This window comes from Metopolophium dirhodum, chromosome 1 (genome assembly GCF_019925205.1).
Source record: "Metopolophium dirhodum isolate CAU chromosome 1, ASM1992520v1, whole genome shotgun sequence".
NCBI lineage: Eukaryota > Metazoa > Arthropoda > Insecta > Hemiptera > Aphididae > Metopolophium > Metopolophium dirhodum.
In genome coordinates, this window is record NC_083560.1 from 13,512,975 (window position 1) to 13,535,028 (window position 22,054).

At 37.8% G+C, this 22,054-nt stretch overlaps 2 protein-coding genes across 2 annotated transcripts; both read right to left on the reverse strand.

Moving 5' to 3' along the window:
- Positions 1-2,157: 2,157 nt before the first annotated feature.
- Positions 2,158-2,862, reverse strand: LOC132932509 (ATP-dependent DNA helicase PIF1-like). The gene has a single exon (XM_060998899.1). The coding sequence runs from the start codon at positions 2,860-2,862 to the stop codon at positions 2,158-2,160; it is 705 nt and encodes a 234-aa protein (XP_060854882.1).
- Positions 2,863-2,998: 136 nt separating this feature from the next.
- Positions 2,999-10,486, reverse strand: LOC132932515 (uncharacterized). The gene is made up of 6 exons (XM_060998905.1): positions 10,085-10,486; positions 9,409-10,022; positions 8,537-8,790; positions 6,260-7,424; positions 3,137-4,297; positions 2,999-3,083 (listed from the first exon to the last, which is right to left on the reverse strand). The coding sequence occupies exons 1-6, from the start codon at positions 10,484-10,486 to the stop codon at positions 2,999-3,001; spliced, it is 3,681 nt and encodes a 1,226-aa protein (XP_060854888.1).
- Between the last annotated feature and the right edge of the window lie 11,568 nt (positions 10,487-22,054).

The following is a 22,054-nucleotide window of genomic DNA, read 5'->3' on the forward strand; positions in this document are numbered from 1 at the left end:
TTCTATTAGTTACCAAAAACATAATATAGTTCATACTATTACAACACAATAAATTATATGTGTGGTGTGTGGATCAAATAAGAGTTATAAATAGTTATAATGGTTGTCAGGATGTCAGTGAAGTTAATGACATTAGGTAGGTATTGCATGGGATGTCTAAAGATTTGCATGTAACAAAATTAAAGATTTTAGAATCAATATACTACAATGAGTAAAACAAATACAACCTAAATTGTGTAAATATTTCCATTGTTAAAGTAATTTAATTTCATGTATAATAATAATATAAAAATAATTACACAACTATTGAATATTTGTACAATTACATTACTCCAATAAAATAAATAAATTAGCAGTGTACCAAGTCACTATATGTACAACTATTGATTGAATGGTACTTAAAAAAGTTAATAATATAATATGTGTTTTCGTCTCATCCGAGAATTACTTTTCATAGCAATTGATCCAGTGGCAAAATAAATTATATCAATTCACGGTGACCTAGTATGTAGTAGCACACTACATAATATTAAAGTTTTTAGTGAATAAAATAGTATCATCAATGGTGTTTTATTATGTAAAACAAATTATGTAAAAAATAATTAACAGCAATTTGCAGTGTTGTAGCGTGTACAAAATGTTGCATTACACATTATCTTATATAATAAATTATAAATTAAATATTGTTATTAAGATATCCAATTGTGTGTATAGTATCAATGGTTTTTTAAATTGTTATTTTAGTTATATTAGTTAGGTTAGGTTCTACTCATGTACCAAATAGGACAAAACTGTTGTGCTTATTAATTTACTGTATTTTAAAAAAATTGTTATTGAACAAATGGTGTTTAACACAAAACAAATACTCTTTTACTGAGCAAAACAATTAATACAATGTCAATTATATAAATATTGAAATAATTACATTTATATATAGTAAGTAAATAGTAATAAAATCTAATTATATAGAATCTAATAGTAATGAAACCTCAATCATGAGTAAAACAATTAATAAAAATATGTCAATACGTTAATACAATTAAGTAATGTCTCAACCATTAATACAATATAAATCAATCAAGTAGTTCAGCGAAATACAGTGTACAAAATATTAAAAATATTGTGAGTACAGTGAAATTGACTGATTAATGTCAATAGCATATATATGATTACATAAAAACAAAGGAGAACCATTAATACAATATAAATTAATACTACTTAAGAAAGAAATACAACAATAAAATGGTGTAATAAATATTGGGAACATAGTGAAATTAACTTATTAATGTTATTTATACATCATATAATATAGGTACATTAGAATCTTAATGTGTGAAATAAAATACAACATTTAAATTAAATTGTCTGTACTATCTGTACTATATCATACTATTCAATAGGATGTGGTACAATACAAATAACACAGACATTACATACATTGTTTGACATTAGTTACGAATTCACATTATAGTGAATTCGCATCCAGAGAGAACCACGAGGAGGTTGTCAATTTTTCTCTCCGTTTAGCCCGAAGGCAAGGTCCACGAAGTACCTCCACACAGACCACGTAGAACAGCGGTGTAACGTATTATGTTTGAACAATATGTCACACATGTTAGGTTTAAAGTCACCTAGACTATCATCATCATCTTTGAACATCGGGCGCATGTAGAACACAGACCACGTAGAACAGCGGTGTAACGTATTATGTTTGAAAAATATGTCACACATGTTAGGTTTAAAGTCACCTAGACTATCATCATCATCTTTGAACATCGGGCGCATGTAGAACACAGACCACGTAGAACAGCGTTGTAACGTATTATGTTTGAAAAATATGTCACACATGTTAGGTTTAAAGTCACCTAGACTATCATCATCATCTTTGACCATCGGGCGCATGTAGAACACATACCACGTAGAACAGCGGTGTAACGTATTATGTTTGAAAAATATGTTACACGTGTTAGGTTTAAAGTCACCTAGACTATCAGCAGGCGTTACCTAATTATAATATACTTACCATTGTCACCACTCGTTGCATTACAGAACTTCCCTGTACACTATGTTCTTGGTGACGAATCGGCCGCTGTCATCGGCGTAAATGCCGACTCTCACGGACTGTGCGTTTCTCACCCTCGAAAACGCTATGTACAGTTACCCGTGCGTGAACACAGGCGACGTCAGTAACAAACCTACACGGTCGAACGTCTGACCCTCCGACTTGTTGATGGTCATGGCGAACGACAATCTTACCGGGAATTGAAGGCGCCGCAGTAAGATGGGCAGGTCGTCCTCACCGCTGGACGTGAGCGGTATCTTGGGCACGACGATGTCGTCGTCCTGTGCTTCACCGCCCAAAATCCTAGCCTTGAAATTGTGACGCCGCAGTTCGGTGACCACCAACCTCGTCCCGTTGCACAGTCGTCTCCTCGGATCGAGATTTCTGAGCAACATCACGATGCACCCCACCTTCAACGTCAGCCGGTACGGCGGCAGGCCGTCCGGTTCCAAGCTGTTGAGGAACTCCGTGGGAAAATTGGCCACTTCGTCGGGATCGTCCGCCATCATGGTGTCGACGGCGGTGTAGCTCATCTGAGCACCGTCGACGCGCTCCAGCACGTCCCTGTTGACACCTCTACAGTCTTCGTTGGTGGGACACACAACGATTCTCCGAGCGAATTCGTCGACGTTGGCCAACGACATTTGCTGCGGGTACACGAAATCGATCAAATCATCAACGTCGCATACCATTTGCCGCGGGATTTGCACGGTGTTCGGAACGCCGTCGACCGCGGGCAGTCGGCCGTTGCCGAGCTCAAGCAACCAAGTCGCAAAATCCGCATCGTGGTCCGCGCGCATGTTCTGGACCAGATTGAAGCACTCCATGACGCGCCAAAGACCGTTTTCCTTGATCGACGACATGACGATCTCGGCTCTCGTCCCTCTCCGGACCACGGGCAATATCTGCCTGAAGTCACCGGCGAACAGCATGGTTTTACCGCCGAACGGTAATTCCGATGCCATGACGTCCCTGAGCAGGCGGTCCACCACCGTCAGTTGCAGTCCCGGCGACATTGGGGCTTCGTCCCAGACGATGAGCGCCGCGTTGCGTATCTTCTGCGCTCGCTCGGACTGCATGGTGACGCTGGACGTCGAGTCTTCGGTCAGCGTGCCGAAAGGCAGTCCGAACGTCGAGTGTACGGTCATGCCGCCGTCCATGAGCGACGCGGCGATACCGGTGAACGCCACGCTCAACACCTCCCGCTGCGGAGGTCGGTGCCGAAGCGCCCATATCAGGCATCCGTACAGCGTCGTTTTTCCGGTACCCCCGGGTCCGTCGACGAAGAAAGTTTTCGCCACCTCGCGTTGGTCGTCGACGGCCGCCATCACGCGGTCGTACACCGTTCGCTGTTCGGCGTTCAAGGCGTCTACTTGTGGGGCCCACCGTGCCGCCGCGTCTATTGCCCGGAACAGCGCGTCGTCCTGCAGCGGTTCCAGTAGACGGTGGTCGGCGAGGGGCAGACCGTAGTCGCCCGGCGATTTCCGGTGTACACGAAGTAGATCCTCGATGGCCGCCAGACACGCGGCACTCGCGCGGTCGACGTCTTGGAGACGGCGGTTGAAGTCCTCCATCATGTTTGCTTCGTTCGCCTCGTACAACGCCAGCGGGTTTGAGGGCTCGCAGAACACCAGTATAGTGACGAACAGATACCGCAGCTGCCGCGGTGTGTCCAACGTCGCCGATTCCGTCAAGCAATCCCGCCACGCTCGGTCGTCTTCCAATAATCCGAGTGCAACGGCAGCCGCCGTGAATGTTTCGTGAACGACCCCGTCCACCGTCCTTATGTCTTGAAAGGACTTCGGGCCTCTTCGGTTCAGAAGTAGCAATCTCAGGTGGAAACGGTCCCGGTCCAGTGGGTTTACTATGTACATCCGAGCCAACGTAACGTTTGCCATCCGAATCCGCCGCGGCAACCATTGGGTGACATTTCTTACGAGTACGTTTTCTTGATTACGTGGCATCTGCCAGGTGTAATGCGTCGGTATTTCTTGGTACAAGTATTGTCGAGCATTCACGTCTGTTGTGTTGAGCGCGAAGAACTGCGTGAGTTTCGTACTACGCACAGCTTGGTTCTGTAGCCGTTCTTCTGCTTGGCCCGGCGCAAAGTACACGTTCTGACGACCCTCCAGGTGGACAGGAAGTCTGACGACCGTGTGACTTTTGCCGTGCAATTTGTACAAAAACAACCGCCAGATGCCTTCCGGTGGGCTGACATATCTTGAGTTTACGTAACTGAAAATTAATATTGAAAAGATAACTAACAATGGCTCTATAGATGATACCGTCTGGTGTTGTGATTGGTATTATTATTATTATTATTATATAATTCAAGTAAATGTAATTTATTTTTTGTTCTGTAGACACAAAGCATTGCATTACAATGTGCATGTGACGAAGAATCCCTACAACCGTTGAACGATATATTATGATGTTTTAATAAATAAATGTCGTGAAATCAAATTGTTAATGTCAACTCGAGTAGCTAAATATAATCATAGTGGACGTATAGTGAATGTTATGAATTAATTTATATAAGTAAACAATTTAATCTATAATTTACAGAGTTGGTATTAGTATATTAGTAGTATATTAGGTGATCAAGGTGATAACAGTGTACACATAAAATATTCAAAATTTAAATTATTATTATTATTATTATTATATTATATTATATTTTAAAATTTGTATCAGGTGGAATACATTATAACTGTATAATATTATTTAAGAATGGCAAAGCTGTAGGAATGTTAATTTATGCCAACGAAAATAACAATCCATAAAAGCGTGTTTCACATTGCCGAGGTGTTGAAGTTTACAATTTGAGACAGTATATTATGTGATCACGGTTAAACTTAGATCAGGTTATAAACCAAAATTTATATCTATTAGGTATGTTAGTTAATTGGTGTACTTAATGTCATTGATGTTTAGTTCTGTATGCAATGTAATGTGTATAAACAACTTGAATGAAAAAGCATAAAATAACAAATTTAATGTAATAATAATAATACCTAAAGAACACACATTAAATGTTAAGTATATAATATAGCTAGTATACAATAGTAAAAAAAACTAAAAGTTATCGGTAAACGATTACAACTACCCTAAAAACCTAAAAAAATAGTGAGTAAAATAATTCATACACACTGGACACACTGCTAAAAATGACACATGCATAAAATATTGTTATATGCTAATAATGATGGAATGGTAATAATTTTCAATGTAATACCTATAATAAAAATCTATCAATAATAATGTACACCACCTATAGAACTCTCTGTATAGAAGTACATAACATAAGGTACAAACTACATATTAATTAATATATAATTATAAAAATCCTAAGACACTATTAAATCATTTATTAATTAACTATTTATTTAATGTATGTTTAATACTGTATGCAATAGAATGTTTATTGTACACAGCTTGAATGAAGACACATGAAAAAAAGGATTAAATGTAATATAAAATTATAAAATTAATATATAATATTATAAAAATCTGAAGACACTATTAAATCATTTATTAATTAACTATTTATTTAATTTATGTTTAATACTGTATGCAATAGAATGTTTATTATACACAGCTTGAATGAAGACACATGAAAAAAAGGATTAAATGTAATATAAAATTGTAAAAATCTTAGACACTATTGATGGGAATTATTAAAAATTAATAAATGATTTATTAAATTGATGTTTATTACTGTATGCAATAGAATGTTTATTATACACAGTTTGAATGAAAACACATGATATAACGCATTAAATGTAATAATAATAATAATAATAGTTTATAAATGTAGAAGTTCCTAAAGTTTTGCTCAACTGAATATTCTTATTAAAATGTAGAAATGATTTCATAAAAAAGAAAAGTTCTTTAATCATTAAAATTTTAGTTTTTAGCCAATGTCAAACCAAAGTAATTTTATTATTTCAAACTAAAACGTACATATTTAAAATTAAAAACAAAACAAGAGTAATACAAATTTTAAATTTAAGATTTTTATGTGAATTTTAAAAATTGTCCAATTTAATATTTAAAATTCCTGAACATAAAAAAGTAGTAAATAATTCCTACACAAAAAACACACTAAATAAACATATACAATATACTATTGTAATCATTATACCATGTATACATTATATCGTTTATTTAAAATTATAAAATTAAGTTAAGACTCACTTGGCAATCTCATCCTGGTCCTGAACTTCCAACGTCACACGGTCGTGTCCCTTGTATATATACTTGTAGATATACATGACACTCTTTATGGACGTGCATATCTCGACGTTGATGTGCGCGTCATACTTGGCCAGAAGGTAAGGGTTGTATGGCACTACACACTCGTTACCAACCTCACGACCTATCACAAGTACCACCCGGCCGTCATCCGGTCGGCGGTACTTTGGATATCCGCCGTCCGCAACGTACACAGTCTCCTCTGCGTACGCTTTCGGGAAATCTTTGGAGCATTTGTTGTCCACCATGCACGGACACTGTGGATTGACTGTTCCACACGGCCCGTGGATCATGTGAGACTTGACGCAGTCGTGTAGGCGCCTGTCGATTGCGGGGTCCGGCAAGAAGGCGCAAACCACGTCGTCCACGTCCTCGGCCGTGCGGAACTTACAGTCCTCCGCCAGGATTATCAGTATATGCGCATGGGGCAGACCACGTTTCTGAAACTCGATAGTGTACACGTAAGCGCCGACATTACCAAACACACGATTTACAGTTATGTCACCTATTAGCTCCTGTAGCTTCCTGTTGAACACTCTGGCCACCAGGTCCGGCCTGTCGCTTGCCGTGCTGTGGGCAGCCAGGTTTTCAGTGATCTCTGGCCACCTGGGATTGCACGTAAACGTTATGAACAGGTCGGGTTTCCCTTTGGTACGCACTACGGTTATGACGTCTTGATAATTCATCTTGTTGAATCGGTCGCTACCCGTGAACGTCGACGGCAATATGACCCTACGCCCGACCGCCATGGGATCGACGTGGAGCTGTTGGTTCACATGGTCCATGAGCCCTTGATACGCTTCGGCGAGGAGATCCCTCTGGTGCAAACGTATGTAGTTCAGATTATTCGACTCCATTCGAACATACTGGTCGCACACATACATCTGCAACAAGAACCGACCTTGATGTAATAAACTAAACAGTTCATGCCTTTGGTCGTTATTTCCCTGATATCTAACAGCCAAACGGTAGCACGCAAACTCTCTGATACTGTTGCGATTGCGGACATTGTTTCGTCGGTTGCCCTGTTGCAACATCCCGTTATGCCAACCGGCCTCGCCGTACGGGAAAAACAGCGGATACAACATCGGATCCGAGTGACACGACCCTTGTGAAATGTAACGAATGGTATATATTATTTAAAGTGAATTGCTAAATCAACGATTTGTAGTAGCTGGGGGTTAGAGGATGGAGTTGTGATTGTGTTGTGAGTATATAACCGCAAAAGAAAGGTTATTAAAATATTAACTCTGATCTCTTTGTATTCCAAGGATTTATAGTGTATATTTGTAAGTGATGTCTGTTATGAAGTCCAAACAAATCATGAAATTAAGCACCGAATTAATGTGACTATATTATGTTTGATTATTGATAAATTATATAGTACACTACATACAAATCATAACACGACTTATTACTTATAACTTACTTGACACTATATCAATCTATTTTACAATATGGGATAACTATATGGGGTGGTACCTCTGAAAACACACTAAAACCACCAATTGAATTTGATATACATAAATAAACGTGAATCTATAAGATACAACCTAAATATCAATTATTCAAAAAACAGTATTGGTCAGATATTTCTAGACTATTTAGGACCAACTTACTTCAATAATCTAGAAATTAATTTTAAGAGGTATCTAAGGTAACTAATTTGTTATCTCAATTACATAGTTTATAAGTTTCTCATTTTTGTTATAATTGTATCGAGTCTTTTTATAATTATATTATATTATTTTATTATTTTTTTGTTAAAAATTGTTATAATGTTTGATTTAAAACTGTTTGAATAAATAAATAAATAGTAAATTGTATATGCTGTGTAATCTCTCTAGCTAAATAGCTTGTTCAGTATCCTTATATTATTTTATTGATGATACACGTGATAAGTACTATATGTTGATCCCCGCTGTATTTAATGTATAATGATGTAATTTAGTAAAGTATTACTGCACAAGTGAACGGGTTAAGGTCGGTTTTGACCTAACGAATTAGTTATTAAGTAATTATATTTCAAAATAATGTCCAAAATGTAGTGTATACTTAATGTAAATTTAAAATCGCAGTGTCAGCTTTACTGTACAACAAAAACTATGATTATATTTGATGGTGTTGATATTAATGTGCAATAAATATAGTGAATATAAGTGAACAATTTGAGACAGCTGTGTAAAAAATTGTGTTTTTAGTAAATAATTATTAACTAACCCGCTGGTATGGTTTGCATCCTGTGTTGCGGGTTGATTGGATTCGTATCGTAAATGACCAGATTAATGTCTCTTGGCGGACGACCCCCTTCGCCTTCGAACACGGCCGCAACTTCGTTTGCGGTAGGCAGGTTGTTTCGCCCGTCGTCCCGGGCCGCATCTCGGACAAAATGCATCGTCACTGGCCTAGGTCGCACACCTGCGGGATCGGCGTCGGCTAGGTCTCTTTCTGCCAGCCACACCTCACGCATGTTCCTGGAACAAATATAGACATGTATATTTTTATACTAATACAGACTCCATTTAACTGCATTTAACTCTATAATTGTATAATTAACATAATACATAATAATAAATATATATATTATAAATGTGTGTGAAGTGTAGTAAGCTTAGGAGACCACATAGGTTAGGTAATAACAATAAAACCTATACTTCATATAAATCCAAGCATTAAATTAGTAATATATTTTGGTATAATTATGATATAATAATAAAAACGTCCCAGCCCTAAGTTATATTTAATGTTACCTATATCATTCATAAGTATATATAACTCTGTTGGTAGCAGAGTAAAATTATAATAAACACATAAAATACATATAGTATTTAATATAATTTAAGTAATAAAGTAAAATTTTTTGCTTTGTATACTATTTTGAATCAACATTAAGTAATAACTGCAGTATATTGGTAGCTGTGAGTGTCTAATATCAACGTAATATCTAGTTTAACAGTTAACATAGTTAGTTTATTGGTTACAGTTTTTTTGTTTTTTCTGTCTACTTTGAGAAAGGTATCTGTAAAAGAAATTTACTCTAAGGGGCAATTTATATTCCTAATGTTAATAAATACAATAAATTTATATCTTACTTAAAAGCCATTGCGTACGGATTTACGTCTCGCAGAAAACCGTCCAATAGTCCCATCACAACTACGGACAGTTCACGATGATTTCTCTGCAGAGCCATCCCAACGCGGCGGGCGTTGGCCTCTGCGGACTCGAGGAAATACAACTGACAGTAGTTGGAATCTACTCGGTCAACGGCCACGTCATTATTTATCCTCTGATAAGTTTGGCCTTGGATACACATCGTTCGCGGTCCACGCCCTCGCAAACGCCTGTCGTCTGTGCCACAGCTAAACGCAGCGAATGCCAGGGCGTTGTTGTACCGGCGAATGTCGTCTCGGAATCTACGACCATCCTGTGAATCTCCAATCAACAAACTCATTAGTAAAAAAGGGGCGGGCAACAACGCGTGTTGTCCTGCAGCGGTCACTTGACCGTTGTTACAGCAAGTGGAGAAGTGCATATTGGCACCCTGGCCCACAACCTCGCCTTCGAAGTGGCGGGCGTTACACTGTGTGCAGATTCTGTTTAACGCGCCCGCGTTGTGCTGCTCTGGAAGCGGGTGTGTCACGCCTGCCGGCCTGTCAATTATTGGCGCACGCCCTCGGGGTTGTTCACCCACGGCAAGTGGTCGGAACTGTAATTTAAATGATAAGTTTTATCTATGGTTTTTTTTATAAGTAAGACATATTTACTGACCTCTTCGTCGACGTCTGGCTGCAACTCGTCGAGCATGTCCACAAACTCCAGTTCCGCTTGCACTTCGTCCATCTGCACTTCTACCACTTCCACGTCCTCCCCTCCGTCCATCTGGACTTCTACCACTTCCACGTCATCCCCTCCGTCCATCTGGACCTCAACAAATTCCACGTCCTCCACCACTTCCATCTGGACCACCTCGTCCTCCACCACTTCCATCTGGACTTCCTCGTCCTCCACTTCCTCCACACCTTCCATCAGGACCTCGACAAATTCCATGTCCTCCACCACCTCCACTCCTTCCACATCATCTCCTACATCCACTGGGACACCAACGACTTCCACGTACTCCACACCCTCCACTGGGACGCCGACGATCTCCACGTCCTCCCTCTCTTCCATCTCGACGTCCCCAAGCACCTAAAAGTTCGGTTGAGTTTAGAGTAGGTACAATTGTATTGATAATTCTATATAATTATAATAATAACAACAATAATTATTGCTATATATGACAGTAAGCGTAGGTACCTATAATATGCAATAAGTGAATTTATATGAAATAAGGTTTATGTCACACAAATAAAAGCATACATGTTTTGGTTCAAATTTTTTTTTAAATAGTTACAAAATAATGTTTAGCTGAATGTGATCAAGTCACACCTATATACAAGCCCTGCCTAACCTTACCTTAATACAATCTTTTATGATAACATTGCAGTAGGTATATTGAACAGGTAGGTAATAGTAGGTATACTGAATTTTGTTATAGTGAAATAAATAAATTTAAACTTAAAATTAAAACTTTGGTTGAATGAAGTTTAAAAAGTGAGCTGTATATTGAACGCCATAACTATATCAAATATTGGCAATAAGGTTTATAGAATGTTTTTGCTGTTGTCATTTCATACTGGTAGTACAGTGTACCTACACACTTTATTTGAAATAAAATTAGTTATAAAATCATGTGATAATTATAAACCATCAGCACAGCAAGTAGGCTATTGGATTTGGTTTGCAGTCTAGTGAAGTATCAAACTGTAGCCACTGTGAAATACCGCCCACATGGGTAAATTGAAATAATAAACACATTTTAATGCACAAAAGTTGATGTAGTAGGTAACATTTAAAATAAAGTGAGATAATTGTAACTCAAACTACAGGATATTAAACCTAGGTCAGTAATAAGTAGTGAGTAGTAGTAGTAATAATATTAAGAACAGTGTGAGGAAACGTTTAAGTATTTTGTTTATTGGTTGTAAACACCCATAATAAAAGTGAAAATACAGTGAGTTAACTGGAAATTACACTACCCATTGCGTATGAGTAGATAATATACAGTTTAACATGACATTTTGAAATGAAAAAAGTCCAACTGAACAACATTATATAGGTAACCTAACCTAACCTAAACAATAAGATTGACCCAGTGTTTAATATGCAATGAAACAGCAATGTTGTTCGTAATTGTTTAAAGAATAAAAGCAATAACAAAAAAAGATTATAATTTTATACAGAATGCAAGTAGGCTATTGGATTTGGTTTGCAGTCTAGTAAAGTATCAAACTGTAGCCACTGTGAAATACCTACCACATGGGTGTATATAAATAATAAACACATGATAATGCACACCGTAGTAAAAGTTGATGTATTAGGTAATATTTAAAACTAAGTGAGATAATTGTAACTCACACTACCTACAATTGTGTATGAGTGGACAATGACTTACATTTTAAAAATGTATTGTACTCTTTAACAGTAAGTGTCATATGCAATAAGTGCATTTATATTAACTCACATGATAAGTTGAATATAAGGTTTATGTTACACTAATAGAAGCATACATGATATGATTCAAATTATTTTTGAAAGAGTCTTCAATGTGATAAAATTAAGTACACCTATCAAATAATACACAGGGTGCACAGTGTGTCAATATTAAGAAGTGTGTGAAGTATGTTGTTTATTGGTTGTGAATACCCAAAATAAAAGTTGAAATACAGTGAGTTAACTGTAACTTACACTACCCATTGTGTATGAGTAGATAATATACAGTTTAACATGACATTTTGATAGAAAAAAGTCCAATTGAACAACATTATATAATATAATTTAACACAGAATGTTAACCAACAACAATAAATGTACCTATTGTATTTGGTTTGCAGTCTAGTAAAGCATCAAACTGTAGCCGCTGTGAAATAATAAACACATGTGATATTTTAATGCACACCGTAGTAAAAGTTGATGAATTAAATAACGTTTGAAACAAAGTGAGATAATTGTAACTCACACTACCTACAATTGTGTATGAGATGGCAGTTTAACGTGACCTTTTACCACACATTAGTAGTAATATTACACTGTAGTGTATAGGGTGTACAGTGTACATATTTTATTTTAATCAAAGTTAAAGAAAGTATTGAAATAATCTTAACATTGCTAACAGATGTGACACATGTTCTTAAATGATAAAATACATATCCAGTAATGAGTCAAGTAATACTTTGTGTAGTAGTTGTATTAAGAAAATGTAAATTCATGTAAGAAAACGTCAAGCACTCTGTTTAGGTTAAGTCAATATACCCGTAATAATTTTAGTTAATGTATTAAAATAAGCTTTACCCAGTGTTTAATATCCAATTACAATGTTGAACAGCAGTAACGCAATTGAATAACGAAGTATACAAGTAGGTAGTGTTTAAGACACTATCTGAAAAACACTATATAAAGTCAATCCCATATTGTAAATGATCAAAATGTATATCAATGTGATATTATCATGACCTTTGTTACAGAACCGTAGTACATACCTATTTATTATGTTTAGTAGTATACTTGTATGTTGCTACAAAATAGTTGAATGTCATTGAGTTAAGTTATTAAATCAAGTTTGAAATACACAGTAGGTACCTACATTAAACTTATGGGAGTACACGGCAGTAATAGTGACAAAGTGTCGAGGTCCACCATAATAAAATTTATACCAAAGACGGCACTGCTGTGTGCAACAGACGGCGGCGATGTGCATTTCCTACAGGGTAGTCATAACCCGGAATAAAGTGCCTTGAACACACCTTGGAGGTGTGGTTCACAGCAAAACCCTGGGCCACCACAAATGCCACCCACTCAAGACGACGACGCACGTCGGTTGGAAATCTAAAGGTGACATATTATTGATTTTATTACATTGATATTCATTGACGTGTTTTGTGAAATCGTAAATACCCGTGTATTGAAACGCCGTTGATGTCGTCCACGATTCCGCATAGAATGCAGCGTTTGACCATATTGAATAGCCTAAAGACATCACGAACAGGTTATAGTAAATGTATCAGATTTATTTATATAAGTAAAAAGTAAAATATACTAAATAGTAAATAATATGAAAAACTCGTTCAAAAAAAAAAAATCGTTGTTATTGAATATAACGACGGTATCAGTCTGTTATCAGTGTTGATGTATTTTTAGAATTAATAGGTATACACCTTACATTGTAATGTACGTAAGAGAAAATAGGAAAATGTGAAAAATGACATACCCAGCTCGTCGTAGCACACCTAACTGTTTGCGTAAAAATATGCTAAAGCGACTAAAAACATGTCATAAAAAAAAATAGTCACCGCAATGGTAACGCACCGAAACGGCCAACGGGCTTACGTCGATCAGAGCAACTGATAATTGTCAATACGAATGCGGCTATAAAAAAGTTAAAAAGTACAATGAAACTGCGGTGTCAAAAACAAAAAAAGCGACGTGGTCAAAATAACGGAAAACCATGTGTGTGTAGGTAGTTAAACAGCACGCGCTACCGCGAATACACCTGTGTGCGGAAAAGGTAATCTGAATATTATAATGCCTATCTTGACTTGTACTCACCGGTATGAAAAGCGCCCAAAACAAAGCACACCAAAACACAGAGAAAAGCTCTAAACAACAAACTCTATCACTTTATAGTTACTTTTCTGTCTTCGTAAATGTGCGTTGCGAGAGCGCCGGTCACGAGATGACGTTGGATGACACGGACGCGCACCGCGTCGCTAAAGTTGTCCCCCGCACACCACCACACCACCGAGGACGAATGCGTATAATAATAATCTACTGGTCATACTGTAACAACTACGTGGTATTGCAGTGATATATTACACACACACACACACACACATACCCACAAACACACAATATACACATACTTATGCATATTAATTACGCAAAACAACCACAACAAATATTATAGTGTGTATATTCACGGACAACATTGTTGAAAGCACATACTGCTCGTAGGTAGCTATTGAATCAACTCGACCAACTATCTCGCTTTAAGCTGTAATATAAAAAAAAATTGTATTAATGACCTAAGCAATAAATACCGAAAAATACCTACCTATGTGAATTAATAAATCCATACTTCTAAATATATAATAATATAGTCCATCAATTACCAACTGACTTCCCTGTTAATCGATATATATATATATATATGTATAATATGTCATAATATAACGTATAGTCAATTATAATATAATAATAATTGTATATAAAGTCAACAGCACATATTATTGTGTAATAGCTTAAAAATACAAACTACCTACATACTGTATAGGTACATTTATAATATGTTGTCGTATTATACATCTGAGTTAATTTTACACGTAAATACACAGGCACACTAATGATTATCAATTATCATTCTTAATTACTATTCTATAATTACAAATTACCTTTCGTTGAGTGTGATAGCAAAAGGTAAATTACGAAAAAAAATTCCAAATTAACACGGCCGCCGCAAATAATCTTCAATCCAGGCGTCCGGCATCGAAACCACGACCCCCGGGTCATCCGCACCGACGCCTTACCTACCTACCTACCTACTGAGTTGATAACTGGTGTCGAATCTATGACTGTTAAGCCGTTTCAACGTCCCGGCGAATTACGAACGCGGTCCCAGCGTCCGCAGAGGGCTTTTGAGCCAGCGATCCCACCGCTTTGGGCAGCGGACGACCGGCTCCGCCACCCTCGGACGTCGAAATCGAACCCTCCGACGCACGTATTTATGCCTGTATATAGTATTACCCACTCGACGGCGGCGATATGGGCACTCGGCTCTCGGCGTCGTCCCGCGGCCTCGGAACTCGTCCCGGAGGAAGTACGGCCTTGATTTAGCGGGGAACGCGAATAAGGGGCAAACGGGGAGGGCAGACCCCTCGAAAAGGGCTAAAACTCGAATATTTTAAAAAAAACGCAAAAAACGCGCGCAACGGCGGCGGACGTAAAGCGCGTCGTTTCGGCCGCGGAGGGCAAAAAGGTACTCAAAATCTGACGGGGAACACGAATAAGTCATCAACGGGGAGGTCCGACGTCTTCAATAGGCGTAAAACTTGAATTTTGAAAAAAAAACGTAAAATGTTGGTTAAATACGAATATCACGATAAGGCGGAAGCGATAGCAAAAGTTAAATACCGAAAAAAAAAACGCGAAAAAAAGAATTCCGAATTAACACGGCCGCCGCAAATTGTTTTCAATCCCGGAGGCCGGCATCGAAACCACGACCCCCGGGTCATCAGCACCGACGCCTAACCTACCTACCTACCTACTGAGTTGACAACTGGTGTCGAATCTATGACTCTTAAGCCGTTTCAACGTCCCGGCGAATTACGAACGCGGATGCGAAGTCCGCAGAGGGCTTTTGAGCCGGCGATCCCACGGCTTCGGGCAGCGGACGACCGGCACCGCCACCCTCGGACGTCGAAAACGCGATATTCGCGAAAAAAATATAACCCTCCGACGCATGTATTTATGCCTGTATATAGTAATACCTACTCGACGGCGGCGATATCGGCACTCGACTCTCGGCGCCGTCCCGCGGCCCAGGGACTCGTACCGGAGAAAGTACGGTGGCGCGCGGCCTACAAATTTAGCGGGGAACGCGAATAAGGTCCGAACGGGGCCGCACTCGGGGGGTAACACTCGAAAATTTGCAAAAATTTTGAAAAAAATCGCGAAAAGTGATAAGAAGGAGTGATAACCCGTTTTCCCTCCATTATCCTCTAAGAGGGTTCGGAAATTCGCCACAGAACGCGCCCTCAGGTTTCTGTTTTATACTATAAGATTAGCTCTCCGAGCGTCGACCCCCCGGTGTTGGTTATGAGTGTTTTCGATGTCGGAAGCCGCAGTGGTCTTGTGGTCTGGTCGTCAACCGAAGCCGACGTGGTGTATGGGTGATACAGAGGTCTAAATTAAGTGATAAGGATTTTAGATTTTGATAAGAAAAGTGGATTTGTGATAAGGATGATGGATTTTTTATGAAAATTAGTGATAAGGATGGTGGATTAGTGATAAGGATTTTGGATTACTGATAAGGATTCTGGATTAATGATAAGAATAGTGGATTGTGAATGGTGGACAATGTGCAACGGCTGGGTAACTTCGTCAGGTATGCAATCCGACTGCGTCGAATCGCGGACAGCGTTCATTAATGTCACCGAAAATGCAAAATTAAATAATAAATTACGTGAAAAAAAATTCAAAACATTTCGGGCTTCTATGCAAGTCATATAGCCTCCGACTTTTTAGGGTGTCTAGTGACCTGCTGAGTCAACTCAGTGGTCCGAGTAGGCAATCCGACTTCGTCGGATAGCAGACAATATGCGATGGCCGGGTCACGTCGTCAGGTATGCAATCCGACTGCGTCGGATAGCGGACAGCGTTCTTTAGTGTGAAAAAAATTTTAAAACATTTCGGGGGTCCATGAAAATCATATAGCTTACGTTTTTTTAATGGGTGTCTAGCAGGACAGTCAACTCGAATGACGTTCGCTGTAGTAATAAGGGTAGGCTATCTGACAATGTGCGACGACTGGGTTACGTCGTCAAGTATGCAATCCGACTGTGTCGGATAGCGGACAGCGTTTATTACTGTCGCCGAAAACACAAAATTAAGTAATAAATTCAAAACATTTCTGGCGCATATATTCAAGCCTGTATATAGTAATAACGATTTGATGCCGCTAAATTAATTATTGTTGTTTATTTACTAAACGTACCTATACATAAGCAATATCAAACAGTATAGGCATATCATTATACAATTTAACTACCACAATTTAATTAAATACATAATAAGTTATATTTTGTCTATTAATATACATAATTTGACTAACCTAACAACTGAAATATTTTATTATACATTTAATATTTAACCACATAATCGTTTGACATGGGCTCAAAACCTACCCATATAGTATACCTAGTCATATCATAATACATTACCTCAACCAATTAACTCACTTGAACTGTAATATATTAAGCACAATATACTATACGTTTGTTATGTTACTATTGTCTATTCAAGTAATTAATTTATTATGTATTAAATAGTTTATTTCATATTATACTCATAATTAAACCTACCTATATAAGTTGTTTCAAATAGTTTATAGTCATATAATCATACAATTTAATAAAAGCAGTAGCTGTGTATATTTTTTATTTATTAATTTGATTTTATGCTAAAGATTGAAGAATTTCAAGAAATTAATTAAATACATTCATTTTTACTATGTTTATTTATATTGTATTATTTAAAATCTGTAGCATCGTTTGTATTTTACACCAAATTCGACTCACCTAAAAACTGTACATAAAATACATAAAATTGATAATTAGCAAATTATATTACCTCAAAACTGTAATATATTTAGTACTACCTTCATAGTATACATGTAGGTAAATTATATTACTATTGTCTAATTCAAGTATAAAAGAACCGTCCCATATATTCCATAAGTTCTATTTTGTTATTGTATTATTTAGAATCTGTTGCAGTATATTTTGTATGCTACACTAAATTTATTTACATATTTAATATCTAACCACATAATCGAGCCCAATAAATATAGCTCAATAAAATATGTAGTCAATAAAAGCAATAGCTGTGTATATCAATTTGTTATTTACCTTTAAATTAACTGTTTATTAATTTGATTTTGTGCTCTTTACAGGGTAAATAAACTCACTTGAACTGTAATATATTTAGCACAACATAGTATACATGTACATTATTTATGTTACTATTGTCTATTCGAGAAATTAATTTATTATGTATTAAATAGTTGATTTCATATAATTAAACCTACCTATATAAGTTGTTTCAAATAGTATATAGTCATATAATCATACAATTTAATTTCCAGACTTTAATTAAATACATACGTTTTTATTTTCTTTATTAATATTGTATTATTTAAAATCTGTATCTTCATTTGTATGCTACAACAAATTTGACTCACCTAAAATCTGTAATGAATGAAGTGGATACTACATAGTTTACATTTAGTTTAGTTATTATAAGATAATAAAAGCATTAGCTGTGTATATTTGTTATATTTTATTAATTTGATTTTATGCTAATGATTGAACCTATCAAACGATGCATAATAAATGTAGCTAATTATTTATCAAATAGTTTAATTGATCACTTAATACTCATAACTATACCTACATACATAAGTAATATCGAATAGTATAGCCATATCTTTATACAATTTAACTGCCAGAATTTAATTAAATACATTTAGATCTATTAGTTCATAATAATTATTGTATTATATAGTATCTGCAGCAGCTTTGTATCATACATAAAATTTATAATTAACAAACTATATTACCTCAAACAATCAACTGCCCTAAAAATTGTAATATATTTAGTACTACCTTCATAGTATACAATGTAGGTAAATTATATTACTATTGTCCAATTCAAGTATAAAAGAACCGTCCCATATATTCCATAAGTTATATTTTGTTATTGTATTAATATTATTTAGAATCTGTTGCAGTATATTTTGTATGCTACACTAAATTTATGATTACCAAATTTGACTCACCTAAAAACTGTAATATATTAAGTACCAACTGCATAGTATAGGTATTACATATTTAATATTTAACCACATAATCGAGCCCAATAAATATCGCTCAATAAAGGTAGACAATAAAAGCAATAGCTGTGTATATCAATTTGTTATTTACCTTTAAATTAACTGTTTATTAATTTGATTTTATGCTCTTTACTATGTAGTAGGTACATAATATATTGCAGTTTTTAGGTGAGTCAGAAATGGTAATCATTAATTTAAAGTTAAATTGTATAATGAATTGGCTATACTATTTGATATTACTTATGTAGGTAGGTATTGTGTATTTAATCATGAGCATAAAATCAAATTAATAAATAGATAATTAAAAGGTAAATAATAAATTACAGTTTTTACAAAAATTTAGTGTGGCATACAAAATATACCTACCCGTAGTATAGTCATATCGACCAATCGATCAATAATAATATATGTATTGTAATACACTCTGCGTTGAAGTATTCGAACGTTTCCGTCACATCCATCGTCGACTCTAGCTAGGATATTATTATATAATTCAACTAACCCAACCACCGTATCAACTCTTAACATTTAGGCGTTTATTTATTAAGTATACATGTACCTACAGTACCTTCTGTGGCTATATCGTGTATCAAATATATATGTATACCGATATGAGTAGCTCACGGCGTCACCGAGACCGAGTAGGCAAAAGTCTGTAAAACATAAAATCGAACGCTTCGACTCATATATATATTATATGTCTTCGCGAACGAAGTACAGCCGCAGGCGGTCAATACATTTAGCGGAGAACGCGATTAAGTCATCAACGTGGAGGTCCGACGTCTTCAATAGGCGTAGAACTCGAATTTTGAAAAAAAAACGTAAAATGTTGGTTAAATACGAATATCACGATAAGGCGGAAGCGATAGCGAAAGTTAAATACCGAAAAAAAAAAAACGCGAAAAAAACAATTCCGAATTAACACGGCCGCCGCAAATTAATTTCAATCCCGGTGGCCGGCATCGAAACCACGACCCCCGGGGTAATCCACACCGACGCCTTGCCTACCTACCTACCTACTGAGTTCATAACTGGTTTCGAATCTATGACTCTTAAGCCGTTTCAACGTCCTGGCGAATTACGAACGCGGATTCGACGTCCGCAGAGGGCTTTTGACAGGGCAATCCAACCGCTTTGGACAGCGGACGACCGGCTCCGCCACCCTCGGACGTCGAAAACGCGATATTCGCGAAAAAAATATAACCCTCCGACGCATGTTTTTATGCCTGTATATAGTAATACCTACTCGACGGCGGCGATATCGGCACTCGACTCTCGGCGCCGTCCCGCGGCCCCGGGAATCGTACCGGTGAAAGTACGGCCGCGCGCGGCCTACAAATTTAGCGGGGAACGCGAATAAGGGGCAAACGGGAAAGGCGGACGCCTCGAAAAGGGCTAAAACTCGAATTCTTGAAAACAAAGGCAAAAAACGCGCGCGACGGCGGCGGACGGTTTGCACGTAATCGCCACCGCGGCGGGCCCGCCGGGAAAAAAGTACGGCCGCGTGCGGTATGTAAATTTAGCGGGGAACGCGAATAAGGTCCGAACAGGGCCGCCCGGGGACCCCCGGGGGGGTAAAACTCGAAAATCTGCAAAAATGTTGAAAAAAATCGCGAAAAGTGATAAGAAGGAGTGATAACGCAGCGACGGCTCCGCCGCCGCCCGGAGACCCGTTTTCCCACCAAAATTCACTAAGTCAGTTCGGAAATTCGCCACAGGCTGCGCCCTCGGGTTTCTGTTTTATACTATAAGACTAGCTCTCCGAGCGTCGCTGGGGGAGACCCCCAGACCCCCCGTGGTTGGTGAGGAGTGTTGTCGATGTCGGATGCCGCAGTGGTCTTGTGGTCTGGTCGTCAACCGATGTCGGTTATGAGTGTTATGATAAGAACGGTGGATATTGATGAGAAAAGTGGATAAGTGATAAGGATTTTGGATTGCTGATAAGGATGTTGGATTAATGATAAGAATGGTGGATTTGTGAGAAGGATAGTGGAGAGCTAACCTAACCGGAGAGCTGTAAGTTTTTTACTGCCTTCAAAAACGCCAAATCAAGTAATAGAATTCAAATATTTCGGATAATCATATAGCCACCTCGATTTATTTGGGGTCTAGCGGGTCAGTCACCTACCTCGACGTTGGACTTATATGTCTCGGAAACAGGTATGCAACGTTAAAAACGTGAAACGTGAAAAAAATTGTAAAACATTTCGGGGGTCCATGATAATCATATAGCCGCCGTCTTTTTATGGGTGTCTAGCAGGTCAGTCACCTCGAATGACGTTCGCCGTAGTAATAAGGGTAGGCTATCCGACTTCGTCGGATAGCGGACAATGTGCGACGGCCGGTTCACGTCGTCAGGTATGCAATCCGACTGCGTCGAATCGCGGACAACGTTAATTACTGTCACCGAAAACGGAAAATTAAGTAATAAAATTCAAAACATTTCGGGCTTCTATGCAAATCATATAGCCACCGTCTTTTAAGGGTGTCTAGGAGGTCAGTCACCTCAGTGGTCCGAGTAGCAGACAATATGCGACGGCCGGGTCATGTCGTCAGGTATGCAATCCGACTGCGTCGGATATCGGACAGCTTTCTTTACTGTGAAAAAAAAAAGTAAAACATTTCGGGCTTTTATGCAAATCATATAGCCACCGTCTTTTTAGGGTGTCTAGCAGGTCAGTCACCTCAGTGGTGCAGGTAGACAATCCGACTTCGTCGGATAGCGGACAATGTGCAACGGCCGGGTCACGTTGTCAGGTATGCAATCCGACTGCGTCGAATCGCGGACAGCGTTCATTACTGTCACCGAAAACGCAAAATTAAGTAATAATTTACATGAAAAAAATTCAAAATATTTCGGGCGTCCGTGCAAATCATTTAGTCGCCGTATTTTTTTGGGTGTCTAGCAGGTCAGTCACTTCTAATGACGTTCGCCGTAGTAATAAGTAATTGTTGTCGTTATAAGTAATAGTCGGTATTTTGGCGGTATTTTGTCGAAGGCGGGAATTTTTGAAAATCATGTTTGCGTGTGTATC